This window comes from Aquarana catesbeiana, linkage group LG01 (assembly GCF_042186555.1).
Source record: "Aquarana catesbeiana isolate 2022-GZ linkage group LG01, ASM4218655v1, whole genome shotgun sequence".
Lineage (NCBI taxonomy): Eukaryota > Metazoa > Chordata > Amphibia > Anura > Ranidae > Aquarana > Aquarana catesbeiana.
The window spans coordinates 697,714,935-697,734,745 of NC_133324.1; the positions used below are offsets into that span (position 1 = coordinate 697,714,935).

At 41.9% G+C, this 19,811-nt stretch overlaps 1 protein-coding gene across 1 annotated transcript in view; it reads right to left on the reverse strand.

Annotated features, from left to right (window-relative positions):
• SCLT1 (sodium channel and clathrin linker 1) overlaps positions 1 to 19,811 on the reverse strand; it is a 238,260-nt gene that overhangs the window by 54,348 nt on the left and 164,101 nt on the right. The window contains exons 15-16 of the mRNA XM_073603794.1: positions 2,061 to 2,132; positions 787 to 861 (exon numbers count right to left, since the gene is read on the reverse strand). Of these exons, the coding sequence (XP_073459895.1) occupies positions 787 to 861; positions 2,061 to 2,132 (147 nt within the window). The remainder of the gene's footprint in view (positions 1 to 786; positions 862 to 2,060; positions 2,133 to 19,811) is intronic.

Here is a 19,811-nt window from a genome sequence, read left to right on the forward strand (position 1 = left end):
CTAAATCAGTAATACAAACAACCCCCAGAAAAGCTATAAAGGCAGTAGTCAAGTAACCTTCCATTATGGTTTTCCATTGCTGAAAAAAAAAAAAAAAAACTCATGGGGGAATTAAATAAAGCATTTATGGCGGTTGCACTTCTTTTAAACAATCTGCACCTCTCTCTCTCTCTCTGTACAATAAGCCCACGCATTGGTGTCAGTGGGCACAATAAGCCCACGCATTGGTGTCAGTGGGCACAATAAGCCCACGCATTGGTGTCAGTGGGCACAATAAGCCCACGCATTGGTGTCAGTGGGCACAATAAGCCCACGCATTGGTGTCAGTGGGCACAATAAGCCCACGCATTGGTGTCAGTGGGCACAATAAGCCCACGCATTGGTGTCAGTCAAATCTAACCCCCCCAACCCCATTCCCCCCCCCCCGGGGGTAAGTGGCAGTGAAAGTTAACCCCCCGTCATTGGTAGTCAGTGGCAGTGAAATTATATCTCTCTCTCACATGTATGGCTACTGGCAGTGAAGCTTAATTCCACCTCCATCCCCCTGCACTGGTGGTCAGTGGCAGTGAAAGTTATTTCCCCATAATCTTCCCCACGTTGCTGGGCATGACAGTCAAGTTTTAACCCCCCCCATCCCTCTTACCTGATTATACACTTTCACATGCCTCTCTCTCTCCCCAGGCCCCCGAAGATAACCCTACCCACAGTACAGTCACTCTTTCAGTGCCGACAGCGGAACGCGGGAGGCGTTCCAGCGCCCGATACCCCGCTGCCATTCTGTCTTACCTTCTCCAGCTCTTCCTCTGCAGCTCGCTTCTCTCTTAAAAGACGTTCTATAAGACTTTGCTTCTCACCACATTCCTATTAAACAAAAGGCACTTTTAACCATATAATATACAGTCTGTTCCAACAAGTTTATTTATAGTAATCTTTGCCATTCCTCTTCCAATCCCATCTAATAGTAGCTATGCATAAAGACTGTTGTAAGCTTTTTATTGCCCCCTCTCTCATATCACAGCTATCTAGCAATCTCTTGAGAGCAGCTGTGAAAACTCATACTGGAAATCTGATATCTGGAGGTAAGTCAATTTTTATAGTTTTCTTGGTCACAATGACATCGTCCCTCCTTTCCTTAGTGGCTATATTGATTACTTTTTTAAAGGTTTAAACTTTGGTAACCCTTGATGAAAGCAAATCTACTACATGCTTACTAGCCTTGTGGAATCACTTATCTGCAACACTTGCACACAGAAATAGTGAGTCTGCTGTCTGTTTACATATTTTAACATGACCGCAGGATAACTTTAATATATTTTGACGTACTTTGGTCAATTTCTGATAATTGTGAGATAACCGTTGCAGAATATTACAGTATGGAAAAAAAACTATAAATTTGTGACTACTGTAACTCAAGAGTAAGTTGACATTAAGACTATGCATGGTTCCATGGTTAAAGTCAGAAGCAATGATTTCTGCCTGTGTTTTCGGGGATATTTTTATCCTAGGGGAATAGCTTCTTTAGAAGCTGCATGATGATTGAAATTATCTTGCAAGATTCTAAATGGCCCAACTATTCACACTATAGTAAATGAAAGGAAAAGGAAAACACTTTTATCCACAGAATTTACAGTCATTTCTCAAATTATCCCTTAAGTGTTAAATGGTACTATTTGTGTTTAATGAGCACTAAGCAGTACTGAATGATAAGGAGTCACACTGACTATAGACCTATTTAGCCTGCCTTGAAAATATCACATTTTAGACAAAACTAACATGGAGAATCACTTTTAATTTAAATGAGTAATTTGCAAGTTTGCAAGAACCTTTTTTAGCTGTATTTAAAAGAAAATCTATAGAAGTTATGTAAATGTTTAAAACATTAAATTCATCAATATTGTTAAGGCAATTAAAAAAAAAGTGACTTTTCTCGAGTTGCAAATATATATACATATTTTGTATATGGCACAGATACAGTATGTGTGTATGTTTTCCGCGGTAAATAAATGTATGGAGTGAAAAAGTAAAGAAATAATTGACACACTCAACATAGATCTACATACTGTTTGCAAAGCGGAGATGTCGTCAGTCAACCGTGAAATCTGAATATTGGAAAGTTTCTTGGCATTTTCCACCTGAAATAAAAAAGTACACACTGTAAACCGATAAAGAGACACAAGAGCTAAGAAAGAAACAAGGTGGGGTGATAGAGACATACTGTAAATTATAGGCAAAGCAGGAGATGCTTACATATTTGAAAAGGAAACTATAGCCTTTTTACCATATGAAAGGGTTCAGCTTAATATAAATAACCTTGTTGTGTGAATATTTAAAAAAAACGTGATTCTTTGGATTTATTGTAGTTAAATTAATATTGGGGTTACCACATGTTTTCATTAAATATGCAGTTTCATCTTCCTACTTAGCGGTGCTGCACCGTGGTTGCAGCGTGAAGATTATTTCACTGCACGGTTAGATAGGATCTCTCTAATTTAAGGCAATAGACCAGAGGTCAACAATATATGGCATGTGTGCTTCAGCGGACACACATCTTTTTTACTGGCACTTCAAAGCACCACTGCAATAAGCTGTAGCTAACAGCTCACTAGTACGTCAATTACAAATGAAAAACAAAAAAAAACAAACAGTCACTTCCAGCGCTAAAAGGTCTTCTATAGTAAAAAGCAACAAGGACATCAGTGTTTCAAGACTAGGCGGATGCTGCCCTCCTCAGATGGGGTAATCCGATAAAGACTAAAAAAACAAAACAAAAGGAAGGCGCGCGCATGCATTACCAGAGACATTTAATGAATGTTAAAATTGTTTACAAGTGGATACTCACAGAGTGGCAACTCTCAATGAGCCATACAGATACACAAAGTAGTAAGGTGTGAACACAGCAGGGGGGAAAGCTTAGCTACAAAGTGAACATCAATTACAAAGCCCGCCCTGACCTTCTGCACCTGCCTTGCACCTCCACAACTTCCCTCACAGTCAGGTGCTGGCCCTTCCTCTCAATACTAATGTAGACTCACTGGTCAGTGCAGATGTCAGTGTATGATGTTCAGAAGCCGATCCATGCCTATCCTCTTCCTTCTCTAAGTGGAACTGCTAGCTGCAGCGGGTATGCATGTAATGGTGTGATGGTGATGGTACAGAAACTAGGGTTGATTTGAGGTGCATAGGTAAAGGAATCAGGTCTGATCTGTGGGCTTATTTGAGGTGTAAAGGTGCAGGCATTGGGGCTCATCTGAGGTGTGAAGTTGCAGGAATTGGGGCTTAGCTGAGGTGTGAAGCTGCAGGAATTGGGGCTTATCTGAGGTGTGAAGGCGCAGGTATTGGGGCTGATCTGAGGTCTTAACATTTCGCTGCAAGAAAAATAGATGTAGGTATGTAATACACACCAGCACCCTGGTAGTAGATGGTTAAGATAAAGGTTTCCTGTTTTCAGAAGGAGATGACCATGCATTAGTGCTTAGGCCACAGTGGCAGCCTACACTGGTCAAACCCACTGGCATAAATGGAAAGATTGAGTGCCTATTAAAAACACAGTTTTTTTTCAAATTAAAAAAAAAACCACATCAGTTAGTGCTTACAGTAGGAGCTGGAGCCAATGCAGCTTAATAGCTACTACTGCATTAATAACACTACTCCCAGCAATCAGTGTAGTCCACCTGCTAATATATTAGCATTGCATAACAGACACACTAGACTGCTGGAAGCTGTTTTTCAGTATTAGTATTATGGTTCCAAGGGAGAAAACCAAACCCGCTTTACTGCTACCCGCAGGTGCGACAGTGTGTATATGTTTTTGCGCAATGCGTTTAGGGACGCTTATTCATTTTAATGGTCTGCCCTAACTATGCTAAACGCAGAAAACAAGTATGGGCGCCTGTTTTTAAAACAACATCAACATTGTGGTACAATTTAGGGCATGTGTATTGGCTGTTATGTTTGGGGTGCCATTAGAATGATAGGCACCACACTGTGACAGCATAGCACATTTTTATGTTCTAAGGGAAGGCATGCGATGTTGCACACGTTCCCGCATCACATACTGTAGATGTGAAAAGAGCCTGAGAAAAAATGTATCTTGGACTTTACTGGCATGACAGAGTATGCATATTATTAAAAAAAAAAAATATTACAAAAATGTTAAAACAGCAATAATATAAAAAAGTTCTTGGGTATACATAGCAAGAGGAACAGTGCTGCTTGACATATGCTGTAGTAACCGACTGCAGAATCGTATTACATATAGCGTGATGCACCGGGGCAGTAAGAAGGGCCGACTAAATGGCGACCAAATAATCCTCAAACACCTATACAGAAAAAATGTGTATGTACCTAAATCAACCAACAACCTACATTTTCCTGTATAGGTATTTGAGGATTATTTTGTCGCCATTTAGTTGGTCCTTCTTATTGCTAGGGAGTGTTCTGTGGTTGTACGCTATAGCCAAGGTGTGGCCTATGTATGTTTGATGCAAATGATACTGGCAACCAATAATTATTTATGTATGATTATAAAATTTGTGTTTTCTTTTGTATAGTTATTGCAGCTGCAGTCATCTTCATGAGTCCTGTGGAAGCTTAAATGAGAAACATGTTGACCCATGAGGAATGATGACCATAACCTAATATTAGGAGAACTTGCCTGCATCAAGTAATATGATTCGGCAGTTAGTTAGAGTGGATGTAAACCCTCACATATACCCAGTGATGTGAACAGCCTCAGATGATACACAAGGATGAAACAAATCTCCCTACATAAGTTTTACATGTATATCTGCTGTCTTCATCTTTATATATGGTTTAGAAAGTGCACATCCTGTTAGATTTTCTCTTCCTGGTTAGCACTGCAGTGAAGCCTGGGCATATAGCCAAGACAGCTGATTGGAGGAAAGGCACACACCCCCTCTCCTCATAGGTAAAGACTTTCAGAGCTGATCGTTGAATAGTTAAGGGCTCTGCTAATCTATTTATAGCATCCTCCCAAACACAAAACCCAGGCTGCTTTTATCATATGTGATAGAGAACTTGTCAGGACTTATCAAGCTGATAACAGAAGAATGGGGCAGGAGACAGCTACAGGACATAGTGTTTTGAAGAGAGATAACAAAACACTGCAGATATATGTGCCCAGCTCAAATTTCATGAATCGGTTTTACATCCACTTTAATACAACATATGACTGATAGCACTATTCTTATTGTTATGTATACCCAAGAAATCTTTTACATTATTGCAGTTTTAACATTTTTGTAATAAACTTGATTTTTTTTTTTATATAACATTCATACTCTGTCATGCAAGTAAAGTCCAACATACATTTTTTCTTCTAGTTTTGCAATAGATTCAGATGTGGCAGCGAGTGTGATCATATGACTTTCAATTAATTATTACTTACTCATTAAAGCTCCACTGCCTCTTTCCAGAGAACAATTGGTGCTTAATCACTAGGCTTTTCCAACATGTTGAAAAATCTGTGCACAATAATGAAAGCGTACAATGTTTTGAATCTTTCCTTATTGCTCACTAGGCCCTGGACAACCCAATCTACACCAGATAGATACTTGAAATGGGCACATAGCTTGCAAACAGCAGGCGATATATGGCCACCTGTTCTTCAGTTTACAGTATATACCATGAAATAACTAACTTGAGGAAAGCCATTTATACTTGGATAACATGTGTATATCTGTACACAGGAAAGGATGTAAAAGTAAAACTTTTGCATTTTAAACATAGTACTTCCACACTGACAGCTCTGCATTTCCAGGAAAAGTCATAATATAAAATATGTAGGACTTAAAAATATGCAGTATCCTGTTGGCGAAACAGCACAGCCTTTTACAAGTGTTGATTTTGTTACTTTTACAACACTTGGCATCTCTTACTTAGTGCTTAATGCCAGCGGTTTAGAAAAAGTGTCCAGCACCAACTTAAGATGATCTTTCTGCAGAGTGGCCAGATTTCTTTTTGCAGTGCTGTGTAGGTTTATATTCCCGTTTAATATTTAATGTAGTGGATGCATACATTAGAATGTGCTTGCTTGCAATTTTCTATCTCTAAGGCATTAGTTTATCTTATGATTATAGGGTGCTGCAGAGCACCCTGGACAGCATAAGTCATAGCAGGATACAGGGCTTATGCAGTCTGAACACACTTATAGGGCCTAGTTTCAGATCTGCTTAAAATCTTTGCAAAGTAAGTATTATGGAATGTTTAGTCTACATAGTGTCATATTACAGAGGACAGAAAGGAGACAAGCTAAGCACTACGTAGCCCAACCCTCAAAAATTCTACGCGCCTGCTCGCATTTTGTGAGTAGAATTTAGTGCAGGGCGAGTGAGGTGCAGGGGTGGACCAGGCTGACAGCTTCCTGGCTGATCGCTTCTGGCAGAAGCAGTGCAGGCTTTTTTACAGGACATCAGACCCCCCCCCCCCCGCCGCTCTGATGTCCTGTAAAAAAGCCTGCACTGCTTCTGCCAGAAGCTGTTAGCTGGAGGACACAGAGCGGCAGGACCGGACTGAACTGGGGCCGCTTTAAGTGGAGGCTGCAGCGCTCCCCTCCCTCTCTCTTCCTCTTGTGTGTAACGGAGATGCAGGCTGTGTGTTACAGAGCCGGTGTTCTGTGTTCGGCGGTGCTGTAGCAAGGTCCTGCCCCCCCTAGACCGGCTCGTATGATAGTAGATTAAATCAGTGTTCCGCCTATCACACGAGCCGGTCTAGGGGGGTGGGACCTTGCTACAGCGACGCCGAACACAGACCCAGCTCCATGACACACACCGAGTCTGTATTGATGATGGGCGCAGTAAGGCTACATTTATGGGCACAGTGAGCAGTATTTGTGGGCACAGTGAGCAGTATTTATGGGCAGAGTGAGGCTACATTTATGGGCACAGTGAGGCTACATGTATGGGCACAGTGAGGCTACATGTATGGGCACAGTGAGGCTACATGTATGGGCACAGTGAGGCTACATGTATGGGCACAGTGAGGCTACATGTATGGGCACAGTGAGGCTACATGTATGGGCACAGTGAGGCTACATGTATGGGCACAGTGAGGCTACATTTATGGACACAGTGAGGCTACATTTATGGACACAGTGAGGCTACATTTATGGACACAGTGAGGCTACATTTATGGACACAGTGAGGCTACATTTATGGACACAGTGAGGCTACATTTATGGGCACAGTGAGGCTACATTTATGGGCACAGTGAGCAGTATTTATGGACACAGTGGGCAGCATTTATGGACACAGTGAGCAGTATTTATGGACACAGTGAGCAGTATTTATGGGCACAGTGAGCAGTATTTATGGGCACAGTGAGCAGTATTTATGGGCACAGTGAGCAATATTTATGGGCACAGTGAGGCCACATTTATGGGTACAGTGAGCTACATTTATGGGCACAGTGAGCTACATTTATGGGCACAGTGTGGCTACATTTATTAGGCACAGTGAGCTACATTTATGGGCACAGTGAGCTACATTTATGGGCACAGTGAGCTACATTTATGGGCACAGTGAGCTACATTTATGGGCACAGTGAGCTACATTTATGGGCACAGTGAGCTACATTTATGGGCACAGTGAGCTACATTTATGGGCACAGTGAGCTACATGTATGGGCACAGTGAGCTACATGTATGGGCACAGTGAGGCTACATGTATGGGCACAGTGAGGCTACATGTATGGACACAGTGAGGCTACATGTATGGGCACAGTGTGGCTACATTTATGGGCACAGTGAGCTACATTTATGGGCACAGTGAGCTGCATGTATGTGCACAGTGAGGCTACATTTATGGGCACAGCGAGCTACATTTATGGGCACAGTGAGGCTACATTTATGGGCACAGTGAGGCTACATTTATGGGCACAGTGAGGCTACATTTATGGGCACAGTGAGGCTACATTTATAGGCACAGTGAGGCTGCATTGATGGGCACAGTGAGGCTGCATTGATGGGCACAGTGAGGCTGCATTGATGGGCACAGTGAGGCTGCATTGATGGGCACAGTGAGGCTGCATTGATGGACACAGTGAGGCTGCATTGATGGACACAGTGAGGCTGTATTGATGGGCACAGTGAGGCTGCATTTGATGGGCACAGTGAGGCTGCATTTGATGGGCACAGTGAGGCTGCATTTGATGGGCACAGTGAGGCTGCATTTGATGGGCACAGTGAGGCTGCATTTGATGGGCACAGTAAGGCTGCATTTGATGGGCACAGCAAGGCTGCATTTGATGGGCACAGCGAGGCTGCATTTGATGGGCACAGCAAGGCTGCATTTGATGGGCACAGCGAGGCTGCATTTGATGGGCACAGCGAGGCTGCATTTGATGGGCACAGCGAGGCTGCATTTGATGGGCACAGCGAGGCTGCATTTGATGGGCACAGGGAGGCTGCATTTGATGGGCACAGGGAGGCTGCATTTGATGGGCACAGTGAGGCTGCACTGATAGATACTGATATGCTTTATGTTAATATTGTTAAAGTTGTTGTTAATATTTAATTTTGGAACTTCATTCTGCATAAAACATTTAGCAATGTAATTTCATGAGATCATTTATGAGGGCGTGTTTAGGGGCAGGGCAGGGGAGGGGTTGGGTGGGGCAACTGGTGGCGAGTAACTTTTAAGACCTGGCTAGTGGCTCAGGACTTGAAATTTTGAGCCCTGATGTAGCCTAAACAAATGTTTTACAACAAACATTACAAACTCTGTGGGATTTTGGAACGCATTCCTACCCCTGCCCAATTTGGTATTTCCTCCAAAATTAAATGTATTCATCCCATTTTGGCCTCAGCGTTTACTATCCTCAAAGTTCACATTCAAAATGCAGCTTCTACATGTTGGCACTGATGTGGGAATTAGCTGCAGCTTCTCTTTATGCTCGACCTACAGTGTTCTAGTATAGTAATATATTGTGTCCTGCACTGAAGAGTTTCTTTGGCAAACAAGAAAAAGGAAAGTAAAATGTTCAAAGTATATATACCAGTGATGGCTGAATAGCTTTTCTCAGGAAAAATGATATATCATACACAAATAAGATTGCAGTTCCACTGATGTCTTTAGCTAATAAGAGTATATTTTTATACTTTTTGTTCAGTATCTTCCCTGTTTATTAAGGCTCTGATATGGCATTGGTTATTTCCAATTTCTAATAAAAATTGTTCTTGAGGGTGACCCCCAATTGCACTAGGGTTAACATGAACAAAGACAAACCAAGAAAAGATCAAGAGAAAAATAGAAGAGAAAAAGTGTGTGTGTGGGAAGGAAGAGTATGTGACAATCTTAACAGAACGGCAGCTGGTAAACTGTGCAATAACAATTGCTAAATCCCGTCTGTATTTAGTTGACCTGAAAGATCATTTATTTTTCCACAACAAGGGTGGCGTTACAATTTAATGGTCATATACTGTACATTCCTTAGCAAAATCATTGCTTCCTAAAGAGGTTTATAAGAAGATATGGTCTGATCATGAACGACCAACAATATATTTGAAGCTCCTGCTCATCATTAGACATCTCAGCACACAGCAAGGCAAAATAATTGTCAACACCAAATTCTAAGCATGGAACTCACAGCAACCCAAAGTCATTTCCAAAGCCTAAAAAGGGACCAAAAATTCATTCTTTCCAGAAAGCAAGTAATGTGAACCTTAGCTAAAGTTCAATATGGAGCCCCTGGATTTGACTCAGCAGGTGGCTCAAAGCTCAGCAGGACAGAGATGCTCTTTGTTGGAGACAAAGAAAAAGATTGTATGTCCAGCCACTCTCACACACAAATAGAGGAAACATGTTTTTCCCTGAAAAAATATTATGAATAGGGAAATAAAGAGGCGAAAATGTGCTAAGAAAACGTATTGTTAAATGAGTTAAATTCACAGAAGAGGGTAACTTACATATGACTAAAATTGCTGAGATGCAATGGCACTGGCCATAGATGGTTCAAATCTCGGCTGGTTTAGCAGGGATCGACCAAGATTCGAACCATGTATGGGCAGGCTGAATATACCCAAGCTGATCGATCGATCAACTTGGGTACAACCAGCCTGTTGGATTTTACATGCGATTATTGCTATCGGTTATTATAGCCGCTAGCAACAATGACTGTGCTCTCCCGACAGGGACGGCTCTGTGGGAGGGATTCCCCCATTAACGCCGACTGTGTTGATGGGGTAAATTGAGAGATTTTTATTCCTGCAACCCGTGGTAACTTGAGATAAAGCCTTAGAGATTAGAAAAGACCAAACAGAAAACAGAAAAGACCAAACAGAAAAGATACCTAGCCAAAATATCATACCCCAAACAGTAGCTGAAGGTAAAAGTTGGAGAAGCAAAAAGCAATTCTACATGAAATGACAGCAAGTGGAGGCTGGAGAGCTTTACTAGGGTATATAATCTAAAATATATTAATGATAATCAAAACCTTTTTTTATGAGTATTCACTTCACTTAACAAATGGTAACCCCCCCCCCCCCCCCAGTTGGCCTTTTAGCCCACTGAAAAATACTACTCAAGGTCAAAATGTCAAAACAATAAACCATTTTTTTAACTAAATTTAGTTTCTAATATCTGGGCAAAGTTTCTTATTAGAAGACTGACACTGTTCCTTGCAGACCTTGTACAATGCCAAAATCCTATTTAGCGCAGTATGATTTTGCTTTTAATAGATTTTCCAACTTCAAAAGAAAGTCTTATGAAATCATATTGGAATGGCTTTTCCAGATATTACCAGACTATAGCAAACAACAAATCCATTGCTATAAACTTTATAAGTGGTAACACACCGTGGGCCTCATTAATCAAAGTATCTGAGTAAAGAACTGTCCCAGACAATCAGTCTTGCCCCACTGCAACCAATTAGATTCAAAATAATGGAAAATAAAAAATATGTATCTGCTTACTCTGGGGCAATACAGGAAAAGACACTTTGATAAATAAGGTCCAGACTTGGATCTGGCCACAGATGGAGAATAATTTTCTCCCATGCACAGCAACATAACAGATGTTCACAAGAGACAAAAACTAAACTATACTGTTGAAGAATAGACACACAGATAAAACAGACTGACGGTTACAATACAGACTAATTAGGTAAATGTTTATCAGTCTTAAAATAAGTTTTTTTTTTTTCCCCCCTGTGAAGGATCAGTTCGCAATGCAGGTTATCCAAAGAACTAAGAACAAATACTGCATTCATGAAATTATGTTCTGATCAAATCATTATACTATGGGGGTTGATGCTTTCTTTTCAGTTCTTTGGTTAACCTTAGCATGGTTACATACAGTGGAAAATGCATTAAAAACTAGTTACAGACATTAGAAAGTGGGTGGATGTGCAAACATGATCTGACTGCATAAAAAAATGCCCTTATTTAAAATGTTGTTCTTGTGTCCAGAATTTATGCTCGTTATGCCTTCAAGGGGCATGCCTAAAATATATCCATGCATTTGTGGAAGAACATTGTGGACAGAATAATTAAAACTATTCAAATGGATACCTACTATTTACCACCAGCCCCCTCCTCAAATTAGTTGCCCTAACAAAAATTGGCACACTTGGCTGCAATACAAACATGTAAGAATTATTACGGTGCCCATTCAAAAACAGGAAGAGCCAATGACAATCATTTTAAACCTATAGCAACTTAACACCTTCCCACCCGATCTATAGTGGATTGGCGGCTGGGCAGGCCTTCGTCCTACTGAGTGGAGGTCCTATGATTGCGTGATCTGTCACCAGCTGTGTCCACCAGACAGGGCCAATCACAGCCCATCTGTACCATGTGATTAGCTTAGACCAATCACAGCTAATCATAACAAAAGACACTGATAGAATCAGTTTCATTCAGTAAAAATGGTTGCTTATACCAGTGAAATTCATTTGTATAAGCAATCATAAAAAATTATGATCACTTCCCCAGATTAGTACAGTGTTACTAGGATACAGTGTGTTAAAAAAAAATAAATAAAAAAAAAAAAAAAATCGGAAAAAATAAGTAAAAAAGTAATAATAAAAAAGAAAATAAAAAGAATTGAAAAAAATGTATTATTTATATATATTTTTACACATACTGCCACCAGTCAGTGTCCCTAATCACCACCATTTATAGGTCTTTCCGTTTATAGTCCATATAAAAAGAAAATGTCCATTCACAAATGACAGCCTCCACAAGGGTATTTGAAGCAAAATCCAGCAGGAGTTACAGCATATAAAAGATAAGAGAGGCATCTTTAAAGCAGGGGGTCCACCTATCTATCGTTTTCTTTTTTTTTTTTTGAGTTCATTCACAAACTTTTCTTCTCAGCATTACATACTCACATATTGTGTGTAATATGTCCGCCTGTGTGAGATTTAGTCGGAAAGAATAACTTATATTATTCACTGCAGGCGGTTTCCATCTTCATTGTGGGCATTTGAAGCCCACAAGCATTTATTTCCTGGATGCGGTGAATGCTGTGCTCCCAGCATTCACCGCTTGTTCCCGCACATGCCCAGTGACATCCTGGGAAGCCTGAGACTAGCTCCCAGGAGTCTGGGAGAGGCTAGAAACACGCCTACTCTAACGGGAGGAGAACCAGGAAGTGCAAAGAAGAATAGAAAAATAAAAGGTAATTACGGCGATTTAAATTTTTTTAAACGGCATGTCAGCATCTAGGCAAGGAAGAGAATACATACAGATATTGTTCAAAATTTGGGTGGAACCCCGCTTTAAGTGTAGCAACATGGTTACATTTAATGAAGGAACAACATTTAGCAACTCAAATAGTTGATGATTAAAACTGGTACATCTAGTATGCAGGCATCTGGGGTAAAGCTGTCCACATAGACCATCCTCCGCACCGCCGGCTTTCACTGCTGTCAATCTGCAATCGTGACCGCGGGAAGACCACCCTGCAGTAGAGTGATCTGAAAGTGAGGCCTGAAGAGCTTGTGGAGCGCAGCGTGGAAAGGATGACGGTGGTGAGAAGGATGATCTATGTAGACAGCTTTACCCTGGATGCCTGCATATTTAGATGTGCCCGTTTTAATCATCAACCATGTGAGTTGCTAAATGTTGTACCTTCATTAAATGTAACCATATTGCTACTCTGATGCCCCGTACACACGGTCGGACTTTGTTCGGACATTCCAACAACGAAATCCTAGGACTTTTTCCGACTGATGTTGGCTCAAACTTGTCTTGCATACACACGGTCACACAAAGTTGTTGGAAAATCCGATCGTTCTAAACGCGGTGACGTAAAACACGTACGTCAGGACTATAAATGGGGCAGTGGCCAATAGCTTTCATCTCTTTATTTATTCTGAGCATGCGTGGCACTTTGTCCGTCGGATTTGTGTACACACGATCAGAATTTCCGACAACGGATTTTGTTGTCGGAAAATTTTATATCCTGCTCTCAAACTTTGTGTGTCGGAAAATACGATGGAAAATGTGTGATGGAGCCCACACACGGTCAGAATTTCCGACAACAAGGTCCTATCACACATTTTCCATCGGAAAATCCGACTGTGTGTACAGGGCATTAGAGGCTCCTCTCTCCTCTTTTATACTCAGTTGTGACGTGACACTACTTGTAGTAGTCAAAATTTATGAAAATACTTTGCATGTCTTGCAAAACGCTCTCAAACCAAAGTTTTACTGAATATACCATAGTTTTTGGACTAACTTTTCTACAGACTAAATAATAAGCACTGATTTAGGTTATTTTCACCAAGGATTTGTAGCAGAATACATTTCACACTAAATTTATGAAGAAAGGTTATTTATTTGCAACATTTTATAAAAGAAACAAAGAAAAACATGTTTTTTTCAAAATTGTTTGGTCTTATTTTTGGTTATTTAGAAACAAATGAAAATGATTAAATACCACCAAAAGAAAGCTCTCTTTGTGTGAAAAAAATGATAAACATTTCTTATGGGTACAGTGTTACATGACCGCACAATTGTCATTCAAAGTGTACAGACTGAAAAACAGGCATAACAATGCCCAACTTTCATTTCATGTGGACTTATCCCCAAAGTGTGGATATTATCATAAACATTCACAGAATTTTAAGCATTACAAAATTAGAAAATGTTTATTTTTCTTGCCAAGTGCAGTAACTTTCCTGTTTTTAGCCTGATGGAACAGATAAGTTAGGGTGGACTTTCGGTCTTCAATGCAGTGGTAGAACACTTGCACAGAAGCTTCTGCTGTATGTAGGGGCTGCTTGTTCCTGAGCTTCCTTTCTTCAGGCTCATGGACACTGCGTATTTGCTGGTAGGAGAAAAGCTGCTTAAAAAAACAACACACCTAAAGCCACGTATTTAACACGCGTTTATGGATTCTATTGGCCAGAATATAACAAATGTTCTGGTCCTTGGAATGAATGCACGCTCAAGCACTAAATGCGTCTAACATTATGCACATTTACATGCATCAAGCATCCCCCCCCCCCCCCCAAAACTCCTCTCCCGAAAGTCCTGGTGATGGAGTTTTTTTTTCAGCCTGTAAATGGACACATAGGCTAACATAGAGGTGCGTTCACAAGCAGAAAAAAAAAGAAAAAGTGTTGTGTACATGAATCCTTATTGGCAATGTACTGTGTTACTGTACATATTTCACTTATGTTCAGGACTAAAGGATTAACCTTTTTTATTATATTATTAGGTATATATAAAAATGCAAATATTTAATGTAATCATTTCATATTTACATTTCCAATTAATAGGTTGAGCTCTGGACTCCTTTTTACATGTTTACTATGCTACCCTTAGCTGCTGTGCTGAAAATACTTAGAAAGTTGCACAGGTCAAGCTCAGATGTCACACAAAACTGAAAGAGTCAGAAATGTGATTCATCCTTTTTTAGTCAGGTCTATTTCACACAGGCTTCAGCTTGTATAACAGCAATTTGAATAGCGACCTATGACAAAAGCATTTGCAGAGTTTTCAGCAAGCTTTGTTGAAGCTTTTAAAGTACCGTTCAACTCCAGTTTATAAAATTGCCACTTTAAGCAAGCTGCTAACAGGCTTTCAACAAGCTTCAAGAAGTGCTGAAGCCTGCTAGCAGCTTGTTTAACCGCTTGCCGACCGGTTCACACCGATATACCTCGGCAGATGGGCACATACAGGCATATTAATGTACCTATACATTGCCCTTTGAGAAGCGGATTGCGGCGCGTGCCCGCCACAAGCTCCGTGAGTGCGATCGTGGGTCCCACAGACTCGATGTTCATGGGGATACCCGCAATCATCTCACGGAGAGGAAGAACTGGGAAATGCTGATGTAAACAAGTGCCTAGTGACAAGGACACTGATCACCGCTCCCTGTAATCGGGAGCGGTATTCAGTGTCGTGTCACACATAGTCCATCCCCCCCCACAGTTAAAATCACTCCCTAGGACACACTTAACCCTTACAGCGCCCCCTAGTGGTTAACCCCTTCATTGCCAGTCACATTTACACAGTAATCAATGCATTTTTAATCGCACTGATTGCTGTATAAATGTGAATGGTCCCAAAATAGCGCCAAAAGTGTCCGATCTGTCCACCATGTCGCAGTCACGATAAAAATCGCTGATCGCTGCCATTACTAGTAAAAAAAATTATTAATAAAAATGTCATAAAACTATCCCCTATTTTGTAGATGCTATAACTTTTGCGCAAACCAAGCAATAAACGCATATTGCGATTTTTTTTACCAAAAATATGTAGAAGAATACGTATCGGCCTAAACTGGAGGGGAAAATTTTTTTTTAATATATTTTTGGGGGATATTTATTATAGCAAAAAGTAAAAAATAATGCATTTTTTTCAAAATTGTTGCTATTTTTTTGTTTATAGTGCAAAGAATAAAAAACGCAGAGGTGATCAAATACCACCAAAAGAAAGCTCTATTTGTGGGGGAAAAAAGGACGTCAATTTTGTTTGGGAGCCACGTTGCACGACCGCGCAATTGTCAGTTAAAGCGATGCAGTGCGAATCGCAAAAAGTGCTCTGGTCTTTTGCCAGCCAAATGGTCCAGGGCTGAAGTGGTTAAAGTGGCAAACAGCACTCCTATTGGGATCTGTGTTCAACATTTACAAATTGGAGCTTGATGGTACTTTAAGGCTGGGTTCACACTATTACGAATTGGATGCGGTTTCTCCGCATCCAATTCGCAATAGCAGGAGATTTTGGCTGGCTCTCTATAGAGCTGGTTCACATATCTCCGTGCTTTAACCACTTGCCGACCAGCCGCCATCATTATACTGCGGCAGGTCGGCACGATACCGTGAACCGTTGTAGCTATATGCAAGTCCTTTTAAGCATGATAGCAGGCGCGCGCACAGCAGGGGTGCCGATGCTCATGACCGGCGGTCGCAATGACCGACAGCCACGAGCGATCGCGGGCATGAGAGGCAGAACAGGAACATGTGTGTGTACACACACATGTCCCAGTTCTGTGAGCAGAGGAGAGAGAGATCGTGATTTCCTACAAGCTGGGAACCACGATTTCTCATCTCCTATAGTCAGTCCATCCCCCACAGTTAGAACACACACATAGGAAACACAGTTAACCATTTAATCGCTCCCTAGTGTTAAGCCCTTCCCTGCCAGTGACATTTATACAGTAACCAGTGCATTTTTATAGCACTGATCGTTTTATAATTGTCAATCGACCCAAAAATGTGTCAAAAATGTCTGATGTGTCCGCCATAATGTCGCAGTCTCCATAAAAATCACAGATCGCTGCCATTACTAGTAAAAAAATAATAATAATAATAAAAATGCCATAAATCTATCCCCTATTTTGTAGACGCTGTAACTTTTGCGCAAACCAATCAATATACGCTATTTGCGATTTTTATTACCAAAAATATGTAGAAGAATACATATCGGCCTAAACTGAGAAAACATTATTTAAAAAAATAAAATAAAATTGCGGCTAGCTATTACAGCAATAAGTACAAAATAATAGGATTTTTTAAAACAGCTTACCTGTAAAATCCTTTTCTTTCGAAGGACATCACGGGACACAGAGCCACAGTAATTACTGATGGGTTATATAGGTATCCCTGGTGATTGGACACTGGCACACCCTATCAGGAAGTTCAACCCCCTATATAATCCCTCCCCCTTGCAGGGATACCTCAGCTTTTGTAGCCAAGCAATATAGTGTATTAGAAGAGGGGCGGGACCTCTGTGTCCCGTGATGTCCTTCGAAAGAAAAGGATTTTACAGGTAAGCTGTTTTAAAAAATCCTATTTTCTTTCTCGAACATCACGGGACACAGAGCCACAGTAATTACTGATGGGATGTCCCAGAGCAATGCTACCTGAGGGGGGGGAACCACGACCAAGTAGGGTGCAATCAGACCTGAGGACCCTGTACCGCTGCCTGCAGCACGCTACGCCCAAAGGCGATATCCTCATGCCTTCTCACATCCACCTGATAGAATCTGGTGAATGTATGAACTGAAGACCAGGTTGCGGCCTTGCAGATTTGAGCCATAGAGGCCCGGTGATGCACTGCCCAAGAAGCACCAATAGCCCTTGTGGAATGTGCCCTGATCTGAAACGGAGGAATCTTCTGTTTCAAACCGTAAGCTTGAATGATCAACTGTTGAATCCATTTAGAAATGGTAGCTTTTGACGCTGCCTGTCCTCTATTGGGACCCTCTGGCAGCACAAACAAAACATCCGTCTTGCGGATCTGAGCAGTTGCCCCTAGATAGGCCTTAACTGCTTTTACTACATCCAACGAATGTAGAGATCTCTCTTCCGGAGAACAGGGATCTGGAAAAAAGGAAGGTAGAACAATGTCTTGGTTTAAATGAAAATCAGAAATCACCTTCGGTAAAAAACTAGGATGAGGGCGTAGTACCACTCTATCCTTGTGTATAATCAAATAAGGCTCCTTACAGGAAAGACCTGCTAATTCTGATACTCTTCTAGCAGAAGAGATGGCCACCAGAAAAATTAATTTCCTTGTCAACAACACCAAAGGAATCTGACTTATTGGTTCAAAAGGCTGTTTCTGTAACACAGCCAGGACCAAGTTCAAGTCCCAGGGGTTTAGGGGCGCTTTAACCAGGGGGTTAAGACGCATCACCCCCTGCATAAAGTTTCAGACCAAAGAATGCGAAGCAAGTGGCCGCTGAAATAATACTGATAAAGCAGAGACCTGGCCCTTGATGGTACTCAAGGCCAGCTTCATCTCTAATCCCATCTGTAGAAAATCAAGGATTCTACCTATGACATATTTCCTGGGATGCCAACCTCTGGATTCACACCAGGTTATATAAGCTTTCCAGACTCTATGATAAATCATCCTGGAAGCTGGCTTCCTTGCATTAATCAAGGTAGATATGACAGGATCTGAGAGCCCACGACTCTTCAGAACGTGGGTCTCAATAGCCAAACCGTCAATTTTAGCGTTTGTAAGGCAGGATGGAACGCTGGACTCTGAGATAACAGGTCTGGGTGTACCGGTAGGGTCCACGGGGAACCTACCGTCATCCTTACTATTTCTGCATACCAAGTCCTTCTGGGCCAAGTGGGGGCCACCAGAAGTACCGACTTCCTTTCCTGCCTGATCCTGCGAAGGAGTCGTGGTAATAGCAGAATAGGCGGGAATGCGTAAATCAGTGAGAACCGATGCCACGGAATCACCAACGCATCCGTCCCGCATGCAAGAGGATCTTTTGTCCTTGCACAAATCTGCTCTCTTTTTGTTGAATCGGGATGCAAAGAGATCTACATCTGGAACCCCCCATCTTTGGCATATGGCCCAAAGGACATCGGGATACAGAGACCATTCCCCTGGAAGTAACTGCTGGCGACTTAGATAGTCTGCCTGCCAATTCTCTATTCCCGGGAAGAAAACTGCCGATATGCATGGCACATGCATCTCTGCCCAGACTAAGATCTGGTTCACCTCCTTTTGAGCAGCTCGGCTCCGGGTGCCTCCCTGATGATTGACATAAGCCACTGCTGTGGCATTGTCGGACTGGATCCTGACCGGACAACCCTGTAGCCTGATAGTCCAGGCTTTTAGAGCTAGATGTATCGCCCGGATCTCCAGAATGTTGATGGGTAAGGTCCTCTCTGTTTTGGACCATACCCCTTGGACCGCAGCCTGTTCCAGAACTGCTCCCCAACCTGACAGACTGGCATCTGTTATTACCACCGTCCAGGTAACCGGCAGAAAGGATTTCCCCTTCTGCAGGTCTTCGGGTATGAGCCACCAATTGAGGCTCTGACGCACCGCATGCGACAGGTGCATCGGAAAGTCTAATGCCTGAACTTTCTTGTTCCAGGTCGACAGAATACTGTGTTGCAGCATTCTTGAGTGAAACTGAGCATAGGGAACTGCTTCGAAAGAAGACACCATCTTCCCTAGTAGCCTCATACAAAGGCGGACTGAGGGACCCTTCTTGGTCCTTACTGCCAGAATCAGCTCTCTCAAAGCAGCGATCTTTGCCTGGGGTAGAAATATTTTCTCCTGGCTTGTATCTATAATCAGACCTAAATACTCCAGTCTTCTTACTGGTTTTAGGAAAGACTTTTCTAAGTTGAGGATCCAACCCAGGTGTTCTAGATACCTGACTGTGGTCCTCAAGTCTCCATTCAAAGAGGCTACCGACCGGTCTATCAAGAGCAGGTCATCTAGGTATGCTATAACAGCTATACCCTGAGCCCTTAATCTGGCCAGAGGAGGAGCCAAGATCTTTGTGAACACTCGAGATGCAGTGGCTATCCCGAAAGGCAGAGCCACAAACTGGAAATGGCGCCCTCCTACCTCGAAGCGCAGAAAC